The sequence below is a fragment of the Phyllobates terribilis genome, unplaced genomic scaffold, assembly GCF_046119375.1.
Source record: "Phyllobates terribilis strain yellow unplaced genomic scaffold, ASM4611937v1 Scaffold_9__5_contigs__length_417890890, whole genome shotgun sequence".
Classification (NCBI taxonomy): Eukaryota; Metazoa; Chordata; class Amphibia; order Anura; family Dendrobatidae; genus Phyllobates; species Phyllobates terribilis.
Genome location: NW_027362769.1, coordinates 412420548 through 412443944, shown reverse-complemented (window position 1 = coordinate 412443944; position 23397 = coordinate 412420548). Strand labels below are relative to the sequence as shown.

The 23397-nt window shown below is 58.0% G+C and overlaps 1 protein-coding gene across 1 annotated transcript in view; it reads left to right on the top strand.

Moving 5' to 3' along the window:
• Positions 1-23397, top strand: part of BICDL2 (BICD family like cargo adaptor 2) — a 167593-nt gene that overhangs the window by 30180 nt on the left and 114016 nt on the right. Inside the window, exons 4-5 of the mRNA XM_073649030.1 lie at positions 13349-13465; positions 15316-15462. Coding sequence (XP_073505131.1) covers positions 13349-13465; positions 15316-15462 — 264 coding nt within the window. The remainder of the gene's footprint in view (positions 1-13348; positions 13466-15315; positions 15463-23397) is intronic.

Below are 23397 nucleotides of genomic sequence, written 5' to 3'. Positions count from 1 at the left end.
TGGTACCACACCAGAGCAGTCCCTGGTACCACACCAGAGCAGTCCCTGGTACCACACCAGAACAGTCCCTGGTACCATACCAGAACAGTCCCTGGTACCACACCAGAGCAGTCCCTGGTACCACACCAGAGCAGTCCCTGGTACCACACCAGAGCAGTCCCTGGTACCACACCAGAGCAGTCCCTGGTACCACACCAGAACAGTCCCCGGTACCACAACAGAGCCGGGGACTGCTCTGTTGTTGTACCGGGGACTGCCCTGGTGTTGTATCGGGGACTACTCTGCTGTGGTACTGGGACTGCTTTGCTGCGGAATCGGGGACTGCTCTGGTGTGGTACCGGGGACTTCTCTGGTGCGGTACCGGGGACTGCTCTGGTGTGGTACCGGGGACTGCTCTGGTGTGGTACCGGGGACTGATCTGGTGTGGTATCGGTGACTGCTCTAGTGTTGTACCAGGGACTGCTCTGGTGTGGGGACTGCTCTGTTGTTGTACCGGAGACTGCTCTGGTGTTGTACCGGGGACTGCTCTGGTGTTGTACCGGGGACTGCTCTGGTGTTGTACTGGGGACTGCTCTGGTGTTGTACTAGGGACTGCTCTGGTGTTTTACCGGGGACGGCTCTGGTGTTTTACCGGGGACTGCTCTGGTGTTTTACTGGGGACGGCTCTGGTGTGGTACCGGGGATGGCTCTGTTGTGCTACCGGGGACGGCTCTGTTGTGCTACCGTGGACTGCTCTGGTGTTGTACCTGGACTGCTCTTGTGTGGTACTGGCGATTGCTCTGTTGTTGTACCGGGGACTGCTCTGTTGTTGCACCGGGGGCTGCTCTGTTGTTGTACCGGGGGCTGCTCTGTTGTTGTACCGGGGACTGCTCTGATGTTGTACCGGGGACTGCTCTGGTGTGGTACCGGGGCTGCTCTGTTGTTGTACCGGGGACTGCTCTGACGTTGTACCGGGGACTGCTCTGGTGTGGTACCGGGGACTGCTCTGGTGTTGTACCGGGGACTGCTCTGGAGTGGTACTTGGGACTGCTCTGGAGTGGTACCGGGGACTGTTCTGGTGTGGTACTGGGACTGCTCTGCTGTGGTTCCGGGGACTGCTCTGTTGTGGTACCAGGGACTGCTCTGTTGTGGTACCAGGGACTGCTCTGGTGTTGTACCGGGGACTGCTCTGGTGTTGTACCGGGGACTGCTCTGGTGTGGGGACTGCTCTGTTGTTGTACCGGGGACTGCTCTGTTGTTGTACCGGTACTGCTCTGGTGTTCTACTGGGGACTGCTCTGGTGTTCTACTGGGGACTGCTCTGGTGTTGTACTGGGGACTGCTCTGGTGTTGTACTAGGACTGCTCTGGTGTTTTACCGGGGACGGGTCTGGTGTTTTACCGGGGACTGCTCTGGTGTGGTACCAGGAACGGCTCTGTTGTGCTACCGGGGACTGCTCTGGTGTTGTACCGGGGACTGTTCCGGTGTGGTACCGGGGACTGCTCCGGTCTTGTATCGGGGACTGCTCTGGAGTGGTACCGAGGACTGCTCTAGAGTGGTACCGGGGACTGCTCTGGGTTGTACCGGGGACTGCTCTCGTGTTGTACCGGGACTGCTCTTGTGTGGTACCTGCGACAGCTCTGGTGTTGTACCGGGGACTACTCTGGTGTTGTACTGGGGACTGCTCTGGTGTTGTACCGGGGACTGCTCTGGTGTTGTACCGGGACTGCTCTGGTGTTGTACCGGGGACTACTCTGGTGTTGTATCGGGGACTGCTCTGTTGTTGTACCAGGGACTGCCCTGGTGTTGTATCGGGACTGCTCTGCTGTGGTACTGGGACTGCTGTGCTGTGGTACCGGGGACTGCTCTGTTGTGGTATCGGGGACTGCTCTGGTGTGGTACCGGGGACTGCTCTTGTGCGGTACCGGGGGCTGCTTTGGTGTGGTACCGGGGACTTCTCTGGTGTGGTACCTGGGACTGCTCTGGTGTGGTACCGGGGACTGCTCTGGTGTGGTATCGGTGACTGCTCTAGTGTTGTACCAGGTACTGCTCTGCTGTGGGGACTGCTCTTTTGTTGCACCGGGGACTGCTCTGGTGTTGTACCGGGGACTGCTCTGTCCCACAGCAGAGCAGTCCCCGGTACAACCCAGAGCAGTCCCCGGTACCACTCCAGAGCAGTCCCCGGTACAACCCAGAGCAGTCCCTGGTACCACACCAGAGCAGTACCTGGTACCACACCAGAGCAGTCCCTGGTACCACACCAGAACAGTCCCCGATACAACACCAGAGCAGTCCCTGGTACCACACCAGAGCAGTCCCTGGTACCACACCAGAACAGTCCCTGGTACCACAACAGAACAGTCCCCGGTACCACAACTGAGCCGGGGACTGCTCTGTTGTTGTACCGGGGACTGCCCTGGTGTTGTATCGGGGACTACTCTGCTGTGGTACTGGGACTGCTTTGCTGCGGAATCGGGGACTGCTCTGGTGTGGTAACGGGGACTGCTCTGGTGCGGTACCGGGGACTGCTCTGGTGTGGTACCGGGGACTGCTCTGGTGTGGTACCGGGGACTGCTCTGGTGGGGTATCTGTGACTGCTCTAGTGGTTTACCAGGGACTGCTCTGGTGTGGGGACTGCTCTGTTGTTGTACCGGGGACTGCTCTGGTGTTCTACCGGGGACTGCTCTGGTGTTGTACTGGGGACTGCTCTGGTGTTGTACTAGGGACTGCGCTGGTGTTTTACCCGGGACGGCTCTGGTGTTTTACCGGGGACTGCTCTGGTGTTTTACTGGGGACGGCTCTGGTGTGGTACCGGGGACGGCTCTGTTGTGCTACCGGGGACTGCTCTGTTGTGCTACCGGGGACGGCTCTGTTGTGCTACCGGGGACTGCTCTGGTGTTGTACCGGGGACTGCTCTGGTGTTGTACCGGGGACTGCTCTGGTGTTGTATCGGGGACTGCTCTGGTGTTGTACCTGGACTGCTCTTGTGTGGTACTGGCGATTGCTCTGTTGTTGTACCGGGGACTGCTCTGGTGTTGCATCGGGGACTGCTCTGATGTTGTACCGGGGACTGCTCTGGTGTTGCACCGGGGGCTGCTCTGTTGTTGTACCGGGGACTGCTCTGATGTTGTACCGGGGACTGCTCTGGTGTGGTACCGGGGACTGCTCTGTTGTTGTACCGGGGACTGCTCTGATGTTGTACCGGGGACTGCTCTGGTGTTGCACCGGGGGCTGCTCTGTTGTTGTACCGGGGACTGCTCTGGTGTTGCATCGGGGGCTGCTCTGTTGTTGTACCGGGGACTGCTCTGATGTTGTACCGGGGACTGCTCTGGTGTTGCACCGGGGGCTGCTCTGTTGTTGTACCGGGGACTGCTCTGATGTTGTACCGGGCACTGCTCTGGTGCGGTACCGGGGACTGCTCTGTTGTTGTACCGGGGACTGCTCTGGTGTTGCACCGGGGGCTGCTCTGTTGTTGTACCGGGGGCTGCTCTGTTGTTGTACCGGGGACTGCTCTGATGTTGTACCGGGGACTGCTCTGGTGTGGTACCGGGGACTGCTCTGGTGTTGTACCAGGGACTGCTCTGGAGTGGTACTTGGGACTGCTCTGTTGTTGTACCGGGGACTGCTCTGTTGTTGTACCGGGACTGCTCTGCTGTGGTACCTGGGACTGCTCTGTTGTGGTACCAGGGACTGCTCTGGTGTTGTACCGGGGACTGCTCTGGTGTTGTACCGGGCACTGCTCTGGTGTGGGGACTGCTCTTTTGTTGTACCGGGGACTGCTCTGGTGTTGTACCGGGTACTGCTCTGGTGTTCTACCAGGGACTGCTCTGGTGTTCTACTGGGGACTGCTCTGGTGTTGTACTGGGGACTGCTCTGGTGTTGTACTAGGACTGCTCTGGTGTTTTACCGGGGACGGGTCTGGTGTTTTACCGGGGACTGCTCTGGTGTGATACCAGGAACGGCTCTGTTGTGCTACCGGGGACGTCTCTGTTGTGGTACCGGGGACTGTTCCGGTGTGGTACCAGGGACTGCTCCGGTGTTGTATCGGGGACTGCTCTGGAGTGGTACCGGGGACTGCTCTGGAGTGGTACCGGGGACTGCTCTCGTGTTGTACCGGGACTGCTCTTGTGTGGTACCTGCGACAGCTCTGGTGTTGTACCGGGGACTACTCTGGTGTTGTATCGGGGACTGCTCTGTTGTTGTACCGGGGACTGCTCTGGTGTTGTACCGGGGACTGCTCTGGTGTTGTACCGGGGACTGCTCTTGTGTGGTACCGGGGACTGCTCTTGTGTGGTACCGGGGACTGCTCTGTTGTTGTACCGGGGACTGCTCTGTTGTTGTACCGGGGACTGCTCTGTTGTTGTACCGGGGACTGCCCTGGTGTTGTATCGGGACTGCTCTGCTGTGGTACTGGGACTGCTGTGCTGTGGTACCGGGGACTGCTCTGTTGTGGTATCGGGGACTGCTCTGGTGTGGTACCGGGGACTGCTCTTGTGCGGTACCGGGGGCTGCTTTGGTGTGGTACCGGGGACTGCTCTGGTGTGGTACCGGGGACTGCTCTGGTGTGGTACCCGGGACTGCTGTGGTGTGGTACCGGGGACTGCTCTGGTGTGGTATCGGTGACTGCTCTAGTGTTGTACCAGGGACTGCTCTGCTGTGGGGACTGCTCTGTTGTTGCACCGGGGACTGCTCTGGTGTTGTACTGGGGACTGCTCTGGTGTTGTACCAGGGACTGCTCTGGTGTTGTACTGGGGACTGCTTTGGTGTTTTACTAGGGACTGCTCTGGTGTTTTACCGGGGACGGCTCTGGTGTTTTACCGGGGACGGCTCTGGTGTTTTACCGGGGACTGCTCTGGTGTTTTACCGGGGACGGCTCTGGTGTTTTACCGGGGACGGCTCTGGTGTTTTACCGGGGACGGCTCTGGTGTGGTACCGGGGACGGCTCTGTTGTGCTAACGGGGACGGCTCTGTTGTGGTACTGGGGACTGCTCTGGTGTTGTACCGGGGACTGTTCTGGTGTGGTACCAGGGACTGCTCTGGTGTTGTATCGGGGACTGCTCTGGAGTGGTACCGGGGACTGCTCTGGAGTGGTACCGGGGACTGCTCTGGGTTGTACCGGGGACTGCTCTCGTGTTGTACCGGGACTGCTCTTGTGTGGTACCGGCGATTGCTCTGTTGTTGTACCGGGGACTACTCTGGTGTTGTATCGGGGACTGCTCTGTTGTTGTACCGGGGACTGCTCTGGTGTTGTACCGGGGACTGCTCTGGTGTTGTACCGGGGACTGCTCTGGTGTTGTACCGGGGGCTGCTCTGGTGTTGTACCGGGGGCTGCTCTGGTGTTGTACCGGGGACTGCTCTGGTGTTGTACCGGGACTGCTCTGGTGTTATACCGGAGACTGCTCTGTTGTTGTACCGGGGACTGCTCTGCTGTGGTACTGAGAGTGCTCTGCTGTGGGACTGGGACTGCTCTGTTGTGGTACCGGGGACTGCTCTGGTGCGGTACCGGGGCCTGCTCTGGTGTGGTACCGGGGACTGCTCTGGTGTGGTACCGGGGACTGCTCTGGTGTGGTATCGGGGACTGCTCTCGTGTTGTACCGGGGACTGCTCTCGTGTTGTACCGGGGATTGCTCTGGTGTTGTACCGGGGGCTGCTCTGGTGTGGTACCGTGGACTGCTCTGGTGTGGTACGAGGGACTGCTCTGTTGTTGTACCGGGGACTCCTCTGTTGTTGTACCGGGGACTGCTCTGGTGTTGTACCGGGGACTGCTCTGGTGTTGTACCGGGGGCTTCTCTGGTGTGGTACCGAGGACTGCTCTGGTGTTGTACCGGGGACTGCTCTTGTGTGGTACCGGGGACTGCTCTGTTGTTGTACCGGGGACTGCTCTGTTGTTGTACCGGGGACTGCACTGTTGTTGTACCGGGGACTGCTCTGTTGTTGTACCGGGGACTGCTCTGGTGTTGTACCGGGGACTGTTCTGGTGTGGTACCAGGGACTGCTCTGGTGTTGTATCGGGGACTGCTCTGGAGTGGTACCGGGGACTGCTCTGGAGTGGTACCGGGGACTGCTCTGGGTTGTACCGGGGACTGCTCTCTTGTTGTACCGGGACTGCTCTTGTGTGGTACCGGCGATTGCTCTGTTGTTGTACCGGGGACTACTCTGGTGTGGTATCGGGGACTGCTCTCGTGTTGTACCGGGGACTGCTCTCGTGTTGTACCGGGGACTGCTCTGGTGTTGTACCGGGGGCTGCTCTGGTGTGGTACCGGGGACTGCTCTGGTGTGGTACCAGGGACTGCTCTGTTGTTGTACCGGGGACTGCTCTGTTGTTGTACTGGGGACTGCTCTGGTGTTGTACCGGGGACTGCTCTGGTGTTGTACCGGGGACTGCTCTGGTGTTGTACCGGGGGCTGCTCTGGTGTGGTACCGAGGACTGCTCTGGTGTGGTACCGGGGACTGCTCTTGTGTGGTACCGGGGACTGCTCTGTTGTTGTACCGGGGTCTGCTCTGTTGTTGTACCGGGGACTGCTCTGGTGTTGTACCGGGGACTGCTCTGGTGTGGTACCCTGGACTGTTCTGGTGTGGTACCGGGGACTGCTCTGGTGTTGTACCGGGGACTGCTCTGGTGTTCTACCGGGGACTGCTCTGGTGTTCTACCGGGGACTGCTGTGGTGTGGTACCGGGGACTGCTCTGTTGTTGTACCGGGGACTGCTCTGTTGTTGTACCGGGGACTGCTCTGGTGTTGTACCGGGGACTGTTCTGGTGTTGTATCGGGGACTGCTCTGGTGTTGTACCGGGGGCTGCTCTGTTGTTGTACCGGGGACTGCTCTGGTGTTGTACCGGGGGCTGCTCTGGTGTGGTATCGGGGGCTGCTCTGGTGTTGTACCGGGGGCTGCTCTGGTGTGGTATCGGGGGCTGCTCTGGTGTTGTACCGGGGACTGCTCTGTTGTTGTACCGGGGACTGCTCTGGTGTTGTACCGGGGACTGCTCTGGTGTTGTACCGGGGACTGCTCTGGTGTTGTACCGGGGGCTGCTCTGGTGTGGTACCGAGGACTGCTCTGGTGTGGTACCGGGGACTGCTCTTGTGTGGTACCGGGGACTGCTCTGTTGTTGTACCGGGGACTGCTCTGTTGTTGTACCGGGGACTGCTCTGTTGTTGTACCGGGGACTGCTCTGGTGTTGTACCGGGGACTGTTCTGGTGTGGTACCAGGGACTGCTCTGGTGTTGTATCGGGGACTGCTCTGGAGTGGTACCGGGGACTGCTCTGGAGTGGTACCGGGGACTGCTCTGGGTTGTACCGGGGACTGCTCTCGTGTTGTTCCGGGACTGCTCTTGTGTGGTACCGGCGATTGCTCTGTTGTTGTACCGGGGACTACTCTGGTGTGGTATCGGGGACTGCTCTCGTGTTGTACCGGGGACTGCTCTCGTGTTGTACCGGGGACTGCTCTCGTGTTGTACCGGGGACTGCTCTGGTGTTGTACCGGGGGCTGCTCTGGTGTGGTACCGGGGACTGCTCTGGTGTGGTACCAGGGACTGCTCTGTTGTTGTACCGGGGACTGCTCTGGTGTTGTACTGGGGACTGCTCTGGTGTTGTACCGGGGACTGCTCTGGTGTTGTACCGGGGACTGCTCTGGTGTTGTACCGGGGGCTGCTCTGGTGTGGTACCGAGGACTGCTCTGGTGTGGTACCGGGGACTGCTCTTGTGTGGTACCGGGGACTGCTCTGTTGTTGTACCGGGGACTGCTCTGGTGTTGTACCGGGGACTGCTCTGGTGTTGTACCCTGGACTGTTCTGGTGTGGTACCGGGGACTGCTCTGGTGTTGTACCGGGGACTGCTCTGGTGTTCTACCGGGGACTGCTCTGGTGTTCTACCGGGGACTGCTGTGGTGTGGTACCGGGGACTGCTCTGTTGTGGTACCGGGGACTGCTCTGGTGTTGTACCGGGGACTGCTCTGGTGTTGTACCGGGGACTGTTCTGGTGTTGTATCGGGGACTGCTCTGGTGTTGTACCGGGGGCTGCTCTGTTGTTGTACCGGGGACTGGTCTGGTGTTGTACCGGGGGCTGCTCTGGTGTGGTATCGGGGGCTGCTCTGGTGTTGTACCGGGGGCTGCTCTGGTGTGGTATCGGGGGCTGCTCTGGTGTTGTACTGGGGGCTGCTCTGGTGTTCTACCGGGGACTGCTCTGGTGTTGTACCGGGGACTGCTCATGTGTTGTACCGGGGACTGCTCTGGTGTGGTACCGGGGACTGCTCTGGTGTTGTACCGGGGACTGTTCTGTTGTTGTACCGGGGACTGCTCTGGTGTTGTACCAGGGACTGCTCTGGTGTTGTACCGGGGACTGCTCTGGTGTGGTACCGGGGGCTGCTCTGGTGTGGTACCGGGGGCTGCTCTGGTGTTGTACCGGGGACGGCTCTGTTGTTGTACCGGGGACGGCTCTGTTGTGGTACCGGGGGCTGCTCTGGTGTTGTACCGGGGACTGCTCTGGTGTTGTACCGGGGACTGCTCTGGTGTTGTACCGGGGACTGCTCATGTGTTGTACCGGGGACTGCTCTGGTGTTGTACCGGGGGCTGCTCTGGTGTGGTACCGGGGGCTGCTCTGGTGTTGTACCGGGGACTGCTCTGGTGTTGTAACGGGGACTGCTCTGGTGTTGTACCGGGGACTGCTCTGGTGTTGTACCGGGGACTGCTCTGGTGTTGTACCGGGGACTGCTCTGGTGTGGTACCGGGGGCTGCGCTGGTGTTGTACCGGGGACTGCTCTGGTGTGGTACCGGGGACTGCTCTGGTGTTGTACCGGGGACTGCTCTGGTGTTGTACCGGGGACTGCTCTGGTGTTGTACCGGGGGCTGCTCTGGTGTTGTACCGGGGGCTGCTCTGGTGTTGTACCGGGGACTGCTCTGGTGTTGTACCGGGACTGCTCTGGTGTTATACCGGAGACTGCTCTGTTGTTGTACCGGGTACTGCTCTGCTGTGGTACTGAGACTGCTCTGCTGTGGGACTGGGACTGCTCTGTTGTGGTACCGGGGACTGCTCTGGTGCGGTACCGGGGCCTGCTCTGGTGTGGTACCGGGGACTGCTCTGGTGTGGTACCGGGGACTGCTCTGGTGTGGTATCGGGGACTGCTCTCGTGTTGTACCGGGGACTGCTCTCGTGTTGTACCGGGGATTGCTCTGGTGTTGTACCGGGGGCTGCTCTGGTGTGGTACCGTGGACTGCTCTGGTGTGGTACGAGGGACTGCTCTGTTGTTGTACCGGGGACTCCTCTGTTGTTGTACCGGGGACTGCTCTGGTGTTGTACCGGGGACTGCTCTGGTGTTGTACCGGGGGCTGCTCTGGTGTGGTACCGAGGACTGCTCTGGTGTTGTACCGGGGACTGCTCTTGTGTGGTACCGGGGACTGCTCTGTTGTTGTACCGGGGACTGCTCTGTTGTTGTACCGGGGACTGCACTGTTGTTGTACCGGGGACTGCTCTGTTGTTGTACCGGGGACTGCTCTGGTGTTGTACCGGGGACTGTTCTGGTGTGGTACCAGGGACTGCTCTGGTGTTGTATCGGGGACTGCTCTGGAGTGGTACCGGGGACTGCTCTGGAGTGGTACCGGGGACTGCTCTGGGTTGTACCGGGGACTGCTCTCTTGTTGTACCGGGACTGCTCTTGTGTGGTACCGGCGATTGCTCTGTTGTTGTACCGGGGACTACTCTGGTGTGGTATCGGGGACTGCTCTCGTGTTGTACCGGGGACTGCTCTCGTGTTGTACCGGGGACTGCTCTGGTGTTGTACCGGGGGCTGCTCTGGTGTGGTACCGGGGACTGCTCTGGTGTGGTACCAGGGACTGCTCTGTTGTTGTACCGGGGACTGCTCTGTTGTTGTACTGGGGACTGCTCTGGTGTTGTACCGGGGACTGCTCTGGTGTTGTACCGGGGACTGCTCTGGTGTTGTACCGGGGGCTGCTCTGGTGTGGTACTGAGGACTGCTCTGGTGTGGTACCGGGGACTGCTCTTGTGTGGTACCGGGGACTGCTCTGTTGTTGTACCGGGGTCTGCTCTGTTGTTGTACCGGGGACTGCTCTGGTGTTGTACCGGGGACTGCTCTGGTGTGGTACCCTGGACTGTTCTGGTGTGGTACCGGGGACTGCTCTGGTGTTGTACCGGGGACTGCTCTGGTGTTCTACCGGGGACTGCTCTGGTGTTCTACCGGGGACTGCTGTGGAGTGGTACCGGGGACTGCTCTGTTGTTGTACCGGGGACTGCTCTGTTGTTGTACCGGGGACTGCTCTGGTGTTGTACCGGGGACTGTTCTGGTGTTGTATCGGGGACTTCTCTGGTGTTGTACCGGGGGCTGCTCTGTTGTTGTACCGGGGACTGCTCTGGTGTTGTACCGGGGGCTGCTCTGGTGTGGTATCGGGGGCTGCTCTGGTGTTGTACCGGGGGCTGCTCTGGTGTGGTATCGGGGGCTGCTCTGGTGTTGTACCGGGGACTGCTCTGTTGTTGTACCGGGGACTGCTCTGGTGTTGTACCGGGGACTGCTCTGGTGTTGTACCGGGGACTGCTCTGGTGTTGTACCGGGGGCTGCTCTGGTGTGGTACTGAGGACTGCTCTGGTGTGGTACCGGGGACTGCTCTTGTGTGGTACCGGGGACTGCTCTGTTGTTGTACCGGGGACTGCTCTGTTGTTGTACCGGGGACTGCTCTGTTGTTGTACCGGGGACTGCTCTGGTGTTGTACCGGGGACTGTTCTGGTGTGGTACCAGGGACTGCTCTGGTGTTGTATCGGGGACTGCTCTGGAGTGGTACCGGGGACTGCTCTGGAGTGGTACCGGGGACTGCTCTGGGTTGTACCGGGGACTGCTCTCGTGTTGTTCCGGGACTGCTCTTGTGTGGTACCGGCGATTGCTCTGTTGTTGTACCGGGGACTACTCTGGTGTGGTATCGGGGACTGCTCTCGTGTTGTACCGGGGACTGCTCTCGTGTTGTACCGGGGACTGCTCTCGTGTTGTACCGGGGACTGCTCTGGTGTTGTACCGGGGGCTGCTCTGGTGTGGTACCGGGGACTGCTCTGGTGTGGTACCAGGGACTGCTCTGTTGTTGTACCGGGGACTGCTCTGGTGTTGTACTGGGGACTGCTCTGTTGTTGTACCGGGGACTGCTCTGGTGTTGTACCGGGGACTGCTCTGGTGTTGTACCGGGGGCTGCTCTGGTGTGGTACCGAGGACTGCTCTGGTGTGGTACCGGGGACTGCTCTTGTGTGGTACCGGGGACTGCTCTGTTGTTGTACCGGGGACTGCTCTGTTGTTGTACCGGGGACTGCTCTGGTGTTGTACCGGGGACTGCTCTGGTGTTGTACCCTGGACTGTTCTGGTGTGGTACCGGGGACTGCTCTGGTGTTGTACCGGGGACTGCTCTGGTGTTCTACCGGGGACTGCTCTGGTGTTCTACCGGGGACTGCTGTGGTGTGGTACCGGGGACTGCTCTGTTGTGGTACCGGGGACTGCTCTGGTGTTGTACCGGGGACTGCTCTGGTGTTGTACCGGGGACTGTTCTGGTGTTGTATCGGGGACTGCTCTGGTGTTGTACCGGGGGCTGCTCTGTTGTACCGGGGACTGGTCTGGTGTTGTACCGGGGGCTGCTCTGGTGTGGTATCGGGGGCTGCTCTGGTGTTGTACCGGGGGCTGCTCTGGTGTGGTATCGGGGGCTGCTCTGGTGTTGTACTGGGGGCTGCTCTGGTGTTCTACCGGGGACTGCTCTGGTGTTGTACCGGGGACTGCTCATGTGTTGTACCGGGGACTGCTCTGGTGTGGTACCGGGGACTGCTCTGGTGTTGTACCGGGGACTGTTCTGTTGTTGTACCGGGGACTGCTCTGGTGTTGTACCAGGGACTGCTCTGGTGTTGTACCGGGGACTGCTCTGGTGTGGTACCGGGGGCTGCTCTGGTGTGGTACCGGGGGCTGCTCTGGTGTTGTACCGGGGACGGCTCTGTTGTTGTACCGGGGACGGCTCTGTTGTGGTACCGGGGGCTGCTCTGGTGTTGTACCGGGGACTGCTCTGGTGTTGTACCGGGGACTGCTCTGGTGTTGTACCGGGGACTGCTCATGTGTTGTACCGGGGACTGCTCTGGTGTTGTACCGGGGGCTGCTCTGGTGTGGTACCGGGGGCTGCTCTGGTGTTGTACCGGGGACTGCTCTGGTGTTGTAACGGGGACTGCTCTGGTGTTGTACCGGGGACTGCTCTGGTGTTGTACCGGGGACTGCTCTGGTGTTGTACCGGGGACTGCTCTGGTGTGGTACCGGGGGCTGCGCTGGTGTTGTACCGGGGACTGCTCTGGTGTGGTACCGGGGACTGCTCTGGTGTTGTACCGGGGACTGCTCTGGTGTTGTACCGGGGACTGCTCTGGTGTGGTACCTGGGACTGCTCTGGTGTGGTACCTGGGACTGCTCTGGTGTGTTATCAGGGACTGCTCTGGTGTTGTACCGGGGACTGCTCTGTTGTTGTACCGGGGACTGCTCTGGTGTTGTACCGGGGACTGCTCTGGTGTTGTACCGGGAGCTGCTCTGGTGTGGTACCGGGGTCTGCTCTGGTGTGGTACCGGGGGCTGCTCTGGTGTGGTACCGGGGACTGCTCTGGTGTGTTACCGGGGACTGCTCTGGTGTGTTACCGGGGAATGCTCTGGTGTTGTACCGGGGGCTGCGCTGGTGTTGTACCGGGGGCTGCTCTGGTGTGGTACCGGGGGCTGCTCTGGTGTTGTACCGGGGGCTGCTCTGGTGTGGTACCGGGGGCTGCTCTGGTGTGGTACCGGGGGCTGCTCTGGTGTGGTACCGGGGGCTGCTCTGGTGTTGTACCGGGGACTGCTCATGTGTTGTACCGGGGGCTGCTCTGGTGTTGTACCGGGGACTGCTCATGTGTTGTACCGGGGGCTGCTCTGGTGTGGTACCGGGACTGCTCTGGTGTGGTACCGGGGGCTGCTCTGGAGCCCAGCCTATCCTCACCACCAGAGGCTCTAGTGAAGACCAGGTAGACACATAGTCTCACCCCTCCAGGGTGAGCCAGGCTCGTGGCGCATGGGGTCCACACCCACCAGCGTTACAACAGCCGCCGCTATAACAGTGTCACATGAGGGTCTATATACACTGACAGCAGGTGAGGCTGTGCTGACCTCCGGACCTCCCGACCTCTACAGATGAGCCTCCACCATTCACAGACCTTCCTCTTGGACATCTCACACACGGGACTCGCAGATATTCCGCACATGATTAGTCTGCAGATTCTCCTCCTGTGGCTGCGTTGTGATTTCTGCTCCTGGTGGTTGTGTATACACATAATATCACACAGGAGGGGATCGGATGCACTGCGATCATTAACCCTCTCTCCTCCGCGTCTCCTCAGGCCTCACAGGTGGAGAAGTCTTTGGTTCAGCATTTGGAGTCTCTGAGAGAAGAGAACCGCAACCTGACGCTGAGACGAGGACAGTTCACCCCCGTCCTGCAAAGTCTACAGAGTGAGGTGAGAGGAGGAGAGGGCAGCGCGGAGGCCGAGGAGGAGGGGGCAGCGCGGAGGCTGAGGAGGGGGGGGGGCAGCGCGGAGGCCGAGGAGGAGGGGGCAGCGCGGAGGCTGAGGAGGAGAGGGCAGCGCGGAGGCCGAGGAGGAGGGGGCAGCGCGGAGGCCGAGGAGGGGGGGCAGCGCGGAGGCCGAGGAGGAGGGGGCAGCGCGGAGGCCGAGGAGGAGGGGGCAGCGCGGAGGCTAAGGAGGAGAGGGCAGCGCGGAGGCCGAGGAGGGGGGGGGCAGCGCGGAGGCCGAGGAGGAGAGGGCAGCGCGGAGGCCGAGGAGGGGGGGGCAGCGCGGAGGCCGAGGAGGAGGGGGCAGCGCGGAGGCCGAGGAGGAGGGGGCAGCGCGGAGGCTGAGGAGGAGAGGGCAGCGCGGAGGCTGAGGAGGAGAGGGCAGCGCGGAGGCTGAGGAGGAGGGGGCAGAGCGGAGGCTGAGGAGGGGGGGCAGCGCGGAGGCCGAGGAGGGGGGGCAGCGCGGAGGCCGAGGAGGAGAGGGCAGCGCGGAGGCCGAGGAGGAGAGGGCAGCGCGGAGGCCGAGGAGGAGAGGGCAGCGCGGAGGCCGAGGAGAAGGGGGCAGAGCGGAGGCCGAGGAGGGGGGGCAGCGCGGAGGCCGAGGAGGAGGGGGCAGCGCGGAGGCCGAGGAGGAGGGGGCAGCGCGGAGGCTGAGGAGGAGAGGGCAGCGCGGAGGCCGAGGAGGAGGGGGCAGCGCGGAGGCCGAGGAGGAGAGGGCAGCGCGGAGGCCGAGGAGGAGGGTGCAGCGCGGAGGCCGAGGAGGAGGGGGCAGCGCGGAGGCTGAGGAGGAGAGGGCAGCGCGGAGGCTGAGGAGGAGAGGGCAGCGCGGAGGCTGAGGAGGAGGGGGCAGAGCGGAGGCTGAGGAGGGGGGGCAGCGCGGAGGCCGAGGAGGGGGGGCAGCGCGGAGGCCGAGGAGGAGAGGGCAGCGCGGAGGCCGAGGAGGAGAGGGCAGCGCGGAGGCCGAGGAGAAGGGGGCAGAGCGGAGGCCGAGGAGGGGGGGCAGCGCGGAGGCCGAGGAGGAGGGGGCAGCGCGGAGGCCGAGGAGGAGGGGGCAGCGCGGAGGCTGAGGAGGAGAGGGCAGCGCGGAGGCCGAGGAGGAGAGGGCAGCGCGGAGGCCGAGGAGGAGAGGGCAGCGCGGAGGCCGAGGAGGAGGGGGCAGCGCGGAGGCCGAGGAGGAGAGGGCAGCGCGGAGGCTGAGGAGGAGAGGGCAGCGCGGAGGCTGAGGAGGAGAGGGCAGCGCGGAGGCCGAGGAGGAGGGGGCAGCGCGGAGGCCGAGGAGGAGGGGGCAGCGCGGAGGCCGAGGAGGAGGGGGCAGCGCGGAGGCCGAGGAGGAGGGGGCAGAGCGGAGGCCGAGTAGGAGGGGGCAGCGCGGAGGCTGAGGAGGGGGGGCAGCGCGGAGGCCGAGGAGGAGAGGGCAGAGCGGAGGCTGAGGAGGGGGGGCAGCGCGGAGGCCGAGGAGGAGGGGGCAGCGCGGAAGCCGAGGAGGGGGGGGCAGCGCGGAGGCTGAGGAGGAGAGGGCAGCGCGGAGGCTGAGGAGGAGGGGGCAGCGCGGAGGCCGAGGAGGAGAGGGCAGCGCGGAGGCCGAGGAGGGGGGGGCAGCGCGGAGGCCGAGGAGGGGGGGGCAGCGCGGAGGCCGAGGAGGGGGGGCAGCGTGGAGGCCGAGTAGGAGGGGGCAGAGCGGAGGCTGAGGAGGGGGGGCTCGGGCAGCGTGGTTCCGTGGAGGGGGGCGTTCAGCGCGGATGCGGCGGGCAGTACGTGGGTCCTGCATGATCTTGATCTCTCCTGTTCGCTCTGTAGAACACCCTTTTGCTGGAGCAGAAGAGAGACATGGAGTCACAAATTAACATTCTGCGGGGAGACAATGAGAGTGCTCAGAACGTGATGCTCCACCTGAAAGAGACAGCCCTGCAGCTGGAGAGACAGAAGCATGAGACAGATGCAAAGGTAACGTAGTAAGTACAGAGGGACAGAATCTGCAGACCTGCCCCTCCGGCCCCATCACAGCACAAGTGCACAATGATGGGAGTTATCTCCGCCTCTGTGGATGATTGAGAGAGTAGGCGGCGCAGCTGCCGGTCACAGCGACCTGACCCGCGGACCACCAGGAATTTTCTATGCTAGAATAATAGTAAAAGCATGAGACTCACAAAAAGCTGAAACCGAGGGTCAGATGATGGGTGTGATTGGTGGGCTACATCGGATAATGCCCTCTCCTGCTGACATCAGCGTGAGCGTCGAGAAGACGACGTGTGGGAACAGAGGAGAAGACACCGGAAAGAAGAGTGCCGGGCGCACGGACGGACCACAGAAATCCCGGAACTCATTCAGCCCCATTGTGGCCGGTTTATAACATCCAGTTGTTATGATAGTGTAGCAACTCGCTCGAGAAAATAGGCAACCCACCAAAACTGTCACTGACCCTGCCGGTTCCTGTGCAGACTAGAGATGCTGACCCTCCGTCCCTAATGGTTCCTGTATGAGTAGACATAGCCCTGACCACACTAGATGATGGCAGCTCTTACCTAGGCTGCCTGAGAGGCCATCGAGCGCTTCACATTCCTCCTAAATAACTGGATGCCAGAGCAGAGTGTGAATTACCTACAGAATGAAGATCGTGTTCCCAGGAAACAGAAGGAAGGTGCAGGGTGAAGAACATAAACAGCAAGGGGAGAAACCCTAGATGATCTTTCACTAACTGACTTAAACTACAGCAGCATGGCTGGACATCCAAGTGAGACGATCACCAGCAGGAAATACCAGCAGGGGGAAAGAAAGTATGTAAAGCCGCACCAAAAAGGTGATAGGGCAGACAAATGATTAAATGAAAACACCTATTGTCCTAAAATGACTGAAGCAAGGATAACCTGGCGAAAAAGTGTATCTACTGTGGCTCGGCAGACAGAGATCCAACCACAAAGCACAGGCTCAAAGTTCAAACCCAGACGCATGACACTAGTCCCCCTATAGCTGGCGTATAACCTCCGGCCCCTCGCCTCCCTCCCCCCCAGTGTATAACCCTTGGCCCCGCGATTCCCGATCTATAACTTTTGACACCTCGCCCCATAGTGGTGCAGAGCTCACTGATGCCACCGCAGTCCTGTAATAGGAGCCACCGGAGTAACAAGTCCGTCCATGACATTTCTCCTCCTGGATCTTCCCTCATCACCTGTGAGTAATATTACTGAGAAGTGGAAGGAACCGCAGCAACTCAGCCACGAAGTGGAGACCCCATAACGTTACAGAACAGTGGGCAGAAAAGTCACCACCACTCTGATGACCCCATAACTACAGAGTCCAGACCCCCTCTGGTATGAACACTGCGCCCCCACCGGGAGCTTCATGGCCGAGCAGCTGCTGCAACCGTACATCACCAAGCACAATGCCCAGCGTCGGATGGAGTGGTGTAAAGCTGCCACCACTCGACTCTGGAGGAGATGTGGTCTGTGCAGTGACGGATCGCACTTCTCTATCTGCATCTGATGGCCCTTTTCTTTTCCCCATGACTGTGCCCAAAGCACAAGCTCTATACAGACGTGGGGGGAGAACATGAGGGGCCGCACAAAGCCCGGACCCCAACCCCATCCAACACCAGGGAGGTGAACTACAATGAAGATTGTGAGCCGGACCTCTCCCCAACATCAGGGTCTGACCTCACAAATGCTCTTGAAGTGAGTGAGAATGGGAACATTTTTTCCCAAACTCCTCCAAAATATTGTAGAAATTCCAGAAGAGTGAAGATGTTATATCCGCTGACAAGCCATATTAATGTCTATGTAGATGAGGACAGAGAAGCCCCCGGAGGTGGATGTGGGGGGCACATACTTTTCTCCATATTAATGTCTATGTAGATGAGGACAGAGAAGCCCCCGGAGGTGGATGTGGGGGGCACATACTTTCCTCCATATTAATGTCTATGTAGATGAGGACAGAGAAGCCCCCGGAGGTGGATGTGGGGGGCACATACTTTCTCCATATTAATGTCTATGTAGATGAGGACAGAGAAGCCCCCGGAGGTGGATGTGGGGGGCACATACTTTCCTCCATATTAATGTCTATGTAGATGAGGACAGAGAAGCCCCCGGAGGTGGATGTGGGGGGCACATACTTTCCTCCATATTAATGTCTATGTAGATGAGGACAGAGAAGCCCCCGGAGGTGGATGTGGGGGGCACATACTTTCCTCCATATTAATGTCTATGTAGATGAGGACAGAGAAGCCCCCGGAGGTGGATGTGGGGGGCACATACTTTCCTCCATATTAATGTCTATGTAGATGAGGACAGAGAAGCCCCCGGAGGTGGATGTGGGGGGCACATACTTTCCTCCATATTAATGTCTATGTAGATGAGGACAGAGAAGCCCCCGGAGGTGGATGTGGGGGGCACATACTTTCTCCATATTAATGTCTATGTAGATGAGGACAGAGAAGCCCCCGGAGGTGGATGTGGGGGGCACATACTTTCCTCCATATTAATGTCTATGTAGATGAGGACAGAGAAGCCCCCGGAGGTGGATGTGGGGGGCACATACTTTCTCCATATTAATGTCTATGTAGATGAGGACAGAGAAGCCCCCGGAGGTGGATGTGGGGGGCACATACTTTCCTCCATATTAATGTCTATGTAGATGAGGACAGAGAAGCCCCCGGAGGTGGATGTGGGGGGCACATACTTTCTCCATATTAATGTCTATGTAGATGAGGACAGAGAAGCCCCCGGAGGTGGATGTGGGGGGCACATACTTTCTCCATATTAATGTCTATGGATGTAGATGAGGACAGAGAAGCCCCCGGAGGTGGATGTGGGGGGCACATACTTTCCTCTATATTAATGTCTATGGATGCAGATGAGGACAGAGAAGCCCCTGGAGGTGGATGTGGGGGGCACATACTTTCTCCATATTAATGTCTATGGATGTAGATGAGGACAGAGAAGCCCCCGGAGGTGGATGTGGGGGGCACATACTTTCCTCTATATTAATGTCTATGGATGTAGATGAGGACAGAGAAGCCCCCGGAGGTGGATGTGGGGGGCACATACTTTCTCCATATTAATGTCTATGTAGATGAGGACAGAGAAGCCCCCGGAGGTGGATGTGGGGGGCACATACTTTCCTCTATATTAATGTCTATGGATGCAGATGAGGACAGAGAAGCCCCTGGAGGTGGATGTGGGGGGCACATACTTTCTCCATATTAATGTCTATGTAGATGAGGACAGAGAAGCCCCCGGAGGTGGATGTGGGGGGCACATACTTTCCTCCATATTAATGTCTATGGATGTAGATGAGGACAGAGAAGCCCCTGGAGGTGGATGTGGGGGGCACATACTTTCCTCCATATTAATGTCTATGTAGATGAGGACAGAGAAGCCCCCGGAGGTGGATGTGGGGGGCACATACTTTCCTCCATATTAATGTCTATGGATGTAGATGAGGACAGAGAAGCCCCTGGAGGTGGATGTGGGGGGCACATACTTTCTCCATATTAATGTCTATGGATGTAAATGAGGACAGAGAAGCCCCCGGAGGTGGATGTGGGGGGCACATACTTTCCTCCATATTAATGTCTATGTAGATGAGGACAGAGAAGCCCCCGGAGGTGGATGTGGGGGGCACATACTTTCCTCTATATTAATGTCTATGGATGTAGATGAGGACAGAGAAGCCCCCGGAGGTGGATGTGGGGGGCACATACTTTCCTCCATATTAATGTCTATGGATGTAGATGAGGACAGAGAAGCCCCTGGAGGTGGATGTGGGGGGCACATACTTTCCTCCATATTAATGTCTATGTAGATGAGGACAGAGAAGCCCCCGGAGGTGGATGTGGGGGGCACATACTTTCCTCCATATTAATGTCTATGGATGTAGATGAGGACAGAGAAGCCCCTGGAGGTGGATGTGGGGGGCACATACTTTCCTCCATATTAATGTCTATGTAGATGAGGACAGAGAAGCCCCCGGAGGTGGATGTGGGGGGCACATACTTTCCTCTATATTAATGTCTATGGATGTAGATGAGGACAGAGAAGCCCCCGGAGGTGGATGTGGGGGGCACATACTTTCCTCCATATTAATGTCTATGGATGTAGATGAGGACAGAGAAGCCCCTGGAGGTGGATGTGGGGGCACATACTTTCCTCCATATTAATGTCTATGTAGATGAGGACAGAGAAGCCCCCGGAGGTGGATGTGGGGGGCACATACTTTCCTCCATATTAATGTCTATGGATGTAGATGAGGACAGAGAAGCCCCTGGAGGTGGATGTGGGGGGCACATACTTTCTCCATATTAATGTCTATGGATGTAGATGAGGACAGAGAAGCCCCTGGAGGTGGATGTGGGGGGCACATACTTTCCTCCATATTAATGTCTATGTAGATGAGGACAGAGAAGCCCCCGGAGGTGGATGTGGGGGGCACATACTTTCCTCCATATTAATGTCTATGGATGTAGATGAGGACAGAGAAGCCCCTGGAGGTGGATGTGGGGGGCACATACTTTCCTCCATATTAATGTCTATGGATGTAGATGAGGACAGAGAAGCCCCTGGAGGTGGATGTGGGGGGCACATACTTTTCTCCATATTAATGTCTATGGATGTAGATGAGGACAGTGAAGCCCCTGGAGGTGGATGTGGGGGGCACATACTTTCTCCATATTAATGTATATGTAGATGAGGACAGAGAAGCCCCCGGAGGTGGATGTGGGGGGCACATACTTTCCTCCATATTAATGTCTATGGATGTAGATGAGGACAGAGAAGCCCCTGGAGGTGGATGTGGGGGGCACATACTTTTCTCCATATTAATGTCTATGGATGTAGATGAGGACAGTGAAGCCCCTGGAGGTGGATGTGGGGGGCACATACTTTCTCCATATTAATGTATATGTAGATGAGGACAGAGAAGCCCCCGGAGGTGGATGTGGGGGGCACATACTTTCTCCATATTAATGTCTATGGATGTAGATGAGGACAGAGAAGCCCCCGGAGGTGGATGTGGGGGGCACATACTTTTCCCCATATTAATGTCTTTGTAGATGAGGACAGAGAAGCCCCCGGAGGTGGATGTGGGGGGCACATACTTTCCTCCATATTAATGTCTATGTAGATGAGGACAGAGAAGCCCCCGGAGGTGGATGTGGGGGGCACATACTTTCCTCCATATTAATGTCTATGTAGATGAGGACAGAGAAGCCCCTGGAGGTGGATGTGGGGGGCACATACTTTTCTCCATATTAATGTCTATGTAGATGAGGACAGAGAAGCCCCCGGAGGTGGATGTGGGGGGCACATACTTTCCTCCATATTAATGTCTATGTAGATGAGGACAGAGAAGGCCCCGGAGGTGGATGTGGGGGGCACATACTTTCCTCCATATTAATGTCTATGTAGATGAGGACAGAGAAGCCCCCGGAGGTGGATGTGGGGGGCACATACTTTTCTCCATATTAATGTCTATGTAGATGAGGACAGAGAAGCCCCCGGAGGTGGATGTGGGGGGCACATACTTTTCTCCATATTAATTTCTATGTAGATGAGGACAGAGAAGCCCCCGGAGGTGGATGTGGGGGGCACATACTTTTCTCCATATTAATGTCTATGTAGATGAGGACAGAGAAGCCCCCGGAGGTGGATGTGGGGGGCACATACTTTTCTCCATATTAATGTCTATGGATGTAGATGAGGACAGAGAAGCCCCGGAGGTGGATGTGGGGGGCACATACTTTTCTCCATATTAATGTCTATGGATGTAGATGAGGACAGAGAAGCCCCTGGAGGTGGATGTGGGGGGCACATACTTTCCTCCATATTAATATCTATGTAGATGAGGACAGAGAAGCCCCCGGAAGTGGATGTGGGGGTCACATGCTTTCTCCATATTAATGTCTATGTAGATGAGGACAGAGAAGCCCCCGGAGGTGGATGTGGGGGGCACATACTTTTCTCCATATTAATGTCTATGGATGTAGATGAGGACAGGGAAGCCCCCGGAGGTGGATGTGGGGGGCACATACTTTCTCCATATTAATGTCTATATAGATGAGGACAGAGAAGCCCCCGGAGGTGGATGTGGGGGGCACATACTTTCCTCCATATTAATGTCTATGGATGTAGATGAGGACAGAGAAGCACCCGGAGGTGGATGTGGGGGGCACATACTTTCCTCCATATTAATGTCTATGGATGTAGATGAGGACAGAGAAGCACCCGGAGGTGGATGTGGGGGGCACATACTTTTCTCCATATTAATGTCTATGTAGATGAGGACAGAGAAGCCCCCGGAGGTGGATGTGGGGGGCACATACTTTCCTCCATATTAATGTCTATGGATGTAGATGAGGACAGAGAAGCCCCCGGAGGTGGATGTGGGGGGCACATACTTTTCTCCATATTAATGTCTATGTAGATGAGGACAGAGAAGCCCCCGGAGGTGGATGTGGGGGGCACATACTTTTCTCCATATTAATGTCTATGTAGATGAGGACAGAGAAGCCCCTGGAGGTGGATGTGGGGGGCACATACTTTTCTCCATATTAATGTCTATGGATGTAGATGAGGACAGAGAAGCCCCCGGAGGTGGATGTGGGGGGCACATACTTTTCTCCATATTAATGTCTATGGATGTAGATGAGGACAGAGAAGCCCCTGGAGGTGGATGAGGGGGGGCACATACTTTCTTCCATATTAATGTCTATGGATGTAGATGGACAGAGAAGCCCCTGGAGGTGGATGTGGGGGGCACATACTTTTCTCCATATTAATGTCTATGTAGATGAGGACAGAGAAGCCCCTGGAGGTGGATGTGGGGGGCACATACTTTCTCCATATTAATGTTTGTGGATGTAGATGAGGACAGAGAAGCCCCCGGAGGTGGATGTGGGGGGCACATACTTTCCTCCATATTAATGTCTATGGATGTAGATGAGGACAGAGAAGCCCCTGGAGGTGGATGTGGGGGGCACATACTTTCTCCATATTAATGTCTATGGATGTAGATGAGGACAGAGAAGCCCCCGGAGGTGGATGTGGGGGGCACATACTTTCCTCCATATTAATGTCTATGGATGTAGATGAGGATAGAGAAGCCCCCGGAGGTGGATGTGGGGGGCACATACTTTCCTCCATATTAATGTCTATGGATGTAGATGAGGACAGAGAAGCCCCCGGAGGTGGATGTGGGGGGCACATACTTTTCTCCATATTAATGTCTATGGATGTAGATGAGCACAGAGAAGTCCCCGGAGGTGGATGTGGGGGGCACATACTTTCCTCCATATTAATGTCTATTGATGTAGATGAGGACAGAGAAGCCCCCGGAGGTGGATGTGGGGGGCACATACTTTCCTCCATATTAATGTCTATGGATGTAGATGAGCACAGAGAAGTCCCCGGAGGTGGATGTGGGGGGCACATACTTTCCTCCATATTAATGTCTATTGATGTAGATGAGGACAGAGAAACCCCTGGAGGTGGATGTGGGGGGCACATACTTTCCTCCATATTAATGTCTATGGATGTAGATGAGGACAGAGAAGCCCCTGGAGGTGGATGTGGGGGGCACATACTTTCCTCCATATTAATGTCTATTGATGTAGATGAGGACAGAGAAGCCCCCGGAGGTGGATGTGGGGGGCACATACTTTCCTCCATATTAATGTCTATGGATGTAGATGAGGACAGAGAAACCCCTGGAGGTGGATGTGGGGGGCACATACTTTCCTCCATATTAATGTCTATTGATGTAGATGAGGACAGAGAAGCCCCCGGAGGTGGATGTGGGGGGCACATACTTTCCTCCATATTAATGTCTATGGATGTAGATGAGGACAGAGAAGCCCCCGGAGGTGGATGTGGGGGGCACATACTTTCCTCC